The sequence below is a fragment of the Gavialis gangeticus genome, unplaced genomic scaffold (assembly GCF_001723915.1).
Source record: "Gavialis gangeticus isolate Ggan-Ray unplaced genomic scaffold, GavGan_comp1, whole genome shotgun sequence".
NCBI classification, from domain to species: Eukaryota; Metazoa; Chordata; order Crocodylia; family Gavialidae; genus Gavialis; species Gavialis gangeticus.
The window spans coordinates 42,737,529-42,744,497 of record NW_017728993.1 but is presented as its reverse complement, the minus strand read 5'-3'; the positions used below and the strand labels follow the sequence as shown (position 1 = coordinate 42,744,497).

Sequence of the window (6,969 nt, the reverse complement as noted above, 5' to 3'; positions counted from 1 at the left end):
AGGTACAGATTCACTGGCAAGGATGTAGGGACTGTGTATAAGGCCTTGTATTTAGACACTCATTTAGCAGGTGGGGTGAATCTTGGGTATTCTTTGGGAATTGTTTTATATTTTTGTTATTTTATCTGTTTTTGTGATTTTATCTTTTTATGATTGTAAGCCACGCTGAGCCTTTTTGGGGAAGGCAGAATAGATGTCAAATAAAAAGGCAGGTCTCCCGTTAGCCCTGTGCCATCTGTTTTGAGGAAAGTGGAAAATGTTGGGTCGTGTCAGCCTGGTATTCTTCATACAAAACTAATCTTTTCTTTCCTGTTTAAAAAGGAGACAAAGTTTCCAATTTCCTGGTTTTGATAGCTGTTCTTCCCAATTATAAATTCATAAAGAAATTAATTCCTTTGCTTAGGCACTCATTTAAAGAAAATAATAATTGTCTGAGGTTTGATTAAATTAGTTTCTACACTACTATATCTCCATTCAGTTTATGCAGGCAAGAAGCAGAGATGAATCTGATCCACTGATTAAGCATAAAATTATGTAATGTCTCTTATTGTCCACGAGGTGGGGCACTAAATTAACATACCACTGATGAGGTTGCTCCAGCTAACTGACTTACTGAGTTAAAAAAAAGTTTCAAAGTACTAGTGGACAGAAAAAAGGCAGAGTTCTGTTGTTTATCAGTGTATTTGACAAATGTAGCACCCTGTAGCATGCTAAGCATTTTATAGCACAAGGTATTTGTCCCTGAAGAAATCAGAACCGAAGTTTGAAAAAAATAACACAAAGGAACTTAAGAAGCTTACAAGTGAATAGCAAATGGCGTTTTATAGCAGAATTGTTATACATGCCATAATGTACTCTGCAGGAGGAATGTAGTAACTTAATTCATTTTATCCTGCTGTCTTGCAGTTTACCCTTAATCGTATTCCCAGAAGTCGGGAGGTCCGGCAGTCTTGGATCTCATCAGTGGCAACAACCCTGTACTCCGTGTGTTATTCCCTTCCTTTGACTGTCAAACTGAAGCCAGATTTGGTATGTAATATAAACTTTGTTACAGGAGAAGTGCTTTCTGTTGCAAAAGAAGGGCTTATGGTACCCACAGAGTAGACTATGCAGTGTGTATAAATTTATGCTTGCAAGCCTTACCCAGACAAAACTCCCAAGAAAGGATCGTGAGATCAGACTATAATAATTTCCCCTCAGGTATAGTATAACTAAAATTTAGCCCCCAAACTGTTTCCAGTTAAGAGCTGGCAGGTAAATTCTTAAAAGACAAAACACTTTTGCAGTGCTTGTACCTTGTGTTGTTCAACCTGCCTATAATATCAGCCACAGAAAAGACAGAGAATCCTAGACTTACGTCAAGGAAGAAAGATCAGAATACCCAAGTAATGCCCAAGCCTTGTTCAGCAGAGACAACCTCAGTCTGTTTTAAGGATCCTATTTGCCTCATTTGATGATCTCAGAATCAGGAAAGTACATCCTTCAGGTTGTACTGATAGCCGCCAAAAGATAAGTAATACATTTTACCTGGAAAATCTACAGTTTGACTCTATGGCTGAGGGCCTGTAGAACATCTGACCAAATTTCTACTGAATTTACATGTGATATTGAGAATATTTTTATGACATTTTTCCAAGTTTAATCAATAAAATCAGTGTAGTTTTATGCATTTTAAAGTAAAAACTTTATAGTTGGCACTTCCTTATGAAAACAAGACTACTAATTAAAAAGCTGTCCCAATTAAGGACATTTAATTGCAAAAATCTTGCACATTCACTCCTTTTCCCTATTATGAATTGCTTAGTTTACCAAACACCTAAAAATATATTTATGTAAATTAGAATCCCTTGGCAGCCATAGCTTATGAGAGAAAACAAAGACAGGGTTGTGCCAGTAGCAACTTAGGCTAGCAAAAACTAGTTTACCCTTGAGTGTTTTCAGCTGGTACTAAGGCAGATTTCATCCCCTCTTTTAGACAGGTAGAACCTAGTACAATCCAGATTGCTGGTCCTTGATGATGTTATCTCTTCAAAGAACTGGCATGCAGGAGCACAGGCTGCCTGCAATTTCTGTACTTCTCTAAGGCCAGCCCAACTCCCTGGTGTGTCTGGTCTGGGAAAGGCAGATTTAGGCCATCAGGAAGTTGCATTGAATTAGTGCTTCTCATTAGGGGTCTGATCATATTTTAGCACTACCTTGTCCTTGTGAATATCTCCACCTGGCACAAGCCATCATTGCTGTCGTGTCAGTGTGTCCACACTTGGATAATTTACGTGGGCTTTTCAACTACGTGTGCATTCATTTCGTCATGGAGCTATTGAAATTATTTGGCTTATTCCCAGACTATCCTCTCTTTCTAAGCAGATATGTCACTATTAAAGAGCAGACTGTCCTCAAATACGTAAGCCCATGCTAATTAAAACCAGCATGTATCTTTTACATAGTCATCTGAATAAGTTAACATTTCATGTTTTCAAATTACTGCACTCATGGCTATAGTTAGTAGAAACCAGCCCAATCTACAGAGTTTTGAGTTGGAGCCAAACTCTAGATTTAGCGTGTTCAATTCTCAGAGTTTGGTCTCAGATTTTGACCCATCTTTAATATTTAGCTACATTTTAGTAAATATTTTTCCTTTTTCTAATGTTCATACATTTTAAATACATCATAAAGTTAAAAAACTTAACTTTTTAAATACATATAATTTCAGCTAACCACCACTTCCATTCATTGTATTTTCTTGAAAGATTTCAGTAAGACCTGTTAAACAAGTCTGTTAACCCATATAATTACAAAATCGAGTTCTTTATAATTAGCCTGGCTTTAGGAGTATATACAATACAGGCTGATAGTCATGAGATATCCTTTAGGCTTTCCTACAGTTTGTTTCAGTAATTCTAAGTAGCATCAGATTGCAAATAGTATTCCAATATACGTTTATAGAAGCTATTTTGAATTGTTTATGGACATGACCCTGATCTCACTGGCTTCAGTAGTTCCTGTCAGAGCAAACACTGCACTTCTTGCCAGGAGTTTCCATGGGAAGGTTTATTCTACAATATTAACAACTACTAAAGCCACTTCTTATTTTTCAAACCTCAAGAAAACAAAAAAATCAAGGCGAGGTCATTGTGGAACCCCCTGCAATTTTTTTCCATGCCAATTTTCTCTTTTCATTAGAGAAAAGATAAAGGTAACTTTTATCCAAATTAAGGAAACAGCCTATGTGAAATGAGAATAATGAGTGCATTAGGAAATCATCTTGCTACAGTAGAGGTTTCATTTAATGAATACCAATTTTATCAAGTTCTCATTATGAATGAAATTGACTGGAAAATCTAACTGCGCAGCTTGTTACCAAAATATGTTACCAAAGAGCTGACATGCACATCATATGAGAAGAGCAGTATGAACTAATAGCTATGTAATTCAATTGATTCTTTGTTTATTAGAAGGACTTAAAATGGCTATGGCATTTGTTTGTAGATTTGTTAGAACCAGTATCAAAGTCACTAATCTACTGATAATTTAGTATGCAGGTAATGCTTTTGATAGGATAAAAAGTGTTTGTCTTTGTAAAATCAATAACAGTTTAAAGAAGCAGCATGTCTCTGGCAGGATCCGTGAGTACATTCAGTGCATGCTGATTTAATGTTTAAGAGCATTTTTAAATGGCATCGATCAATGTTTATTTACAATATAAGAAGAATAAGCCAGAGAGCTTGTAAAGATTATGGAACGCTTATCAAGGTGAAAACAGAATTAAACTAAAATAGCTTTTATTGGCAATAAAAAGTTCTTAGATATGTAGCATGTGAAATAACTGCTTATATTTAACTGTCTGTGGGTGAAAGTGTGCTCAGTGATCCACAGCTCCCCACATTCTTGGCAGAATATAACGTTCAGTAGTTTACAAGACTTGGAAGGGGTGGAACAAATGTTAGGATTGAATTGAGAGCATTGGTCTATAACTTCTGACATGCAAGTTAGCACCTAAGAATTAAGGGTGCCTGTAGATATGTGGGGATGCTACTCTGATGCGCTGTAATTACAGTGTGTCAGAGCAGACTGGACTGATCAAGTCTGCTGTACCATGCTAATTAGCGCACTCCAGCAGCCTCCCCATCTCAAGCATCCTTGTGCTTCAAAATGGTGGTGGGGTGCTTTAGTTAAAGCACCCCTGCTACCATTTTGAAGCTTGGGACACTGAATACATGAGATGCTGCAGGTGCTTTAATTCGAGTGGCTCTCAGAGCTTCTCTAATTAAAGTGCCTCCCCCACCACCACCCCCAGAGCATGTGTGAAGATGTCCTAAGTTTAGAAACACCAGGCACAGTATCTGGTCAAGCCAAAAGCTACATTTTTGTAACACTAAAACCTGTGGGGACTCTAGCTTTTATCAGTCCAGGCAAATATTTTTCTGCTATATATTTTTGTTGAAGAAAAGTACAAATTTGGCATTCTTTTCAGTCATTTACATATAGGAGTGACTGATCCTGCAAATCTTTGTGCACCAGAGATTGCTTTTGGTCCCGGTAGAAATGTTGACGAATATAAGGTGAGGCCTTTAACTGAAATAGTTTTGACTGGGGATCAGAAGGCTCCAAGTGCAGCAGATCTGATGTTTCACCGTTCAGTGAATAGAGCTGAAGAGAAGTCCTGGAAAAGGTTGTCTCTGCAACGTAAAAAGGTCAACATTGTTGGGGATGCATTTACTTAGATTGGCATATCTAGTATGCTCATGGGCCAGTAAGGGGGAAGTAGCAGACTGCAGCACAGGGATTGCATGATTTGCCTCTGGGTTGGGGGAGGATTATTTTCCCTTTTATATCTTTCACTGATCTCCAGGCAAAGTCTTTTCTACTTGTGCTTTGTGTGAGGGGGGGCAGTGTGCCACCCATTCCATTCTTAAGGCAGTAAGCGCTGAGGGTGCTAAGCAATTGCAGGGTCAGGACTTGTGCTAAAAATCTTATTTGAAGTTCATTTTTGTCAGAGAAGTTGTATGACTAGGATCTTAAAGAATGAGAAAAGATTTAGCTGTTCAACTTGAGATGCTTTATATTTTCATAATTAAAGTGCTCATTAGTAGGTGAAAGCTAGCTCCTCCTCCTTGTCAGGTTGGACACCCAAAAAAGTCAGTAATCACTTCTGCAAATCTTGGCCTCTGTTCTTATAGATAGGTACAATATGTCAGAAATAAGCAACATAATGTGCTGTGGCCACATCCATCAAGGGCATCTGCTGGTGGCATGGCATGGTCTGATCTCACTTCTGCTTTAGTTTCCTACTTGTCTTTGATCAGATCCATCAGCCTCTACCACATTCCAGACTGAGGTGACCTAGCTCGCTGGCAAGAACACACAAATATCCCAAACCCTTCTAAGGTAGCCAAAGTTCAAAATAAACACTTGGACAAACTCTCCCACACTATCTGAGCTAAATTGCTAGCACACACTGAACATCTTAGCCTAGGTAGAGAACTAAGCAAGCAATACATCCCTCTCACCAGAGTTTTGGTAAGCCAAAGTCAGTCTCCTGTAGATTTATCATTCCACATGGAGAATCTAGTAAAAGAGAAGTTTTCATTCCTGCAAACGCTGAAAGGTTTGCTTTCCCTTTCCTAGCCAGCTATCAGCTGAGGGGGCTCTCTCTGTAATCTGATACCTGCTTCAGGTGTGGCAGGGTAGGGCTGATTAGATGTCCAGCAACCTATTACTCTTTCTTGACTGACAGGATTTGTACACATCAGTGCACATGGCCAGTTCTTAAGCTAGTTAAAGTCTCTGTAGCAGACTTGGGTATTTTGTACAGGAATGCTCACACAGTGAAACTGTATGAAAGGAGACCTTTATTTCACTTAGCTAAGATTTTCCATTCTTTGTACCATGCTCAAAATGTCTTAAATTCATAGCATTTTAGCAGATTGTCACAATGGATAATAAGTTATTGTTCCTTATATCACAATTCTCATTAGATCTTTGTGGTAAGCCGCAAGATCTGGGTGGCGCCCTCAGTTGCCTATTACTTTTGAGTAAGTGCACTTTTTGTGATGCTAGTATTAAGAATAATCTGGTAAGATCTTTTGTGCACTTTTTCCATAATTTGTCCGGTACTGGACTGTTTTTATATTATGTCTCATCTTGTATCGTTCTTTTTAGATCAAAATATTCAACATGTAGAAGAGAAACCACAGTAGGAAAATAAAACGATAAACTCTGTAAGTTGCACAGTATAAAAAAAAGTGAAGTTAAACCACACAAAATTAAAATTAAGTATTCGACCAGGATTAATGAACACATTGGAGTCTTCTTTTTCTTTAGTATCTTTTACATACAGTATGCCTACATTTCAGTGCCAGGAGTACTCCGTAGCTTGGTTAATTAGCTCATGCTGAGCTCTGTGCTGCCATGGCTGAAGTACCCCAAGTGAGCTGCTTTAATTTGTAAGTCTGTATAGGATGCTGTAGTCAGTTTTCATCTATGAAGCACTTCATGAATGTTCACTTATCCTTGATAGGTAAGTAAGCAAGCAGTGTTATACTCCATTGGTAAAATGAGTAAGTGAAGAGTAAGTGAAGTTAAGTGATTTCCCTAAATCCCCATAGAGAGTCAGTGTTAGTGTTAAGATTCCACTGAAATCGAGGCTCCCATTTACAATTAGCCTCTGAACTGAAGCTATCCCATTCATCCTCCTAAAAATAGTTTCCTATTTTTTTCCATTGCATAATTTACATCCACAGCACATAAGTTACCATCTTTCAAAGCAAATAAAAATGAGCTAATAATTGAATTCGCTACAGTCTAGTTGTGATATCTATTCCTTGCCCTTAGTGTCCTGCTGCAGATACTTCAATAATACCAGCTTTTGCATTGAAAGGAAATACCAACCACCATTAAGGGTGCTTGACCCCCTGGGCGACAGTGACGACTGCCTGCCAGAATTCACCATTCAGCGCAAGGTGGCAAAGG

The 6,969-nt window shown here is 38.3% G+C and overlaps 1 protein-coding gene across 1 annotated transcript in view; it reads left to right on the top strand.

Moving 5' to 3' along the window:
- The window catches only part of ALG14 (ALG14, UDP-N-acetylglucosaminyltransferase subunit), a 58,517-nt gene that overhangs the window by 39,749 nt on the left and 11,799 nt on the right, over positions 1–6,969 (top strand). Inside the window, exon 3 of the mRNA XM_019501650.1 lies at positions 907–1,029. Coding sequence (XP_019357195.1) covers positions 907–1,029 — 123 coding nt within the window. The remainder of the gene's footprint in view (positions 1–906; positions 1,030–6,969) is intronic.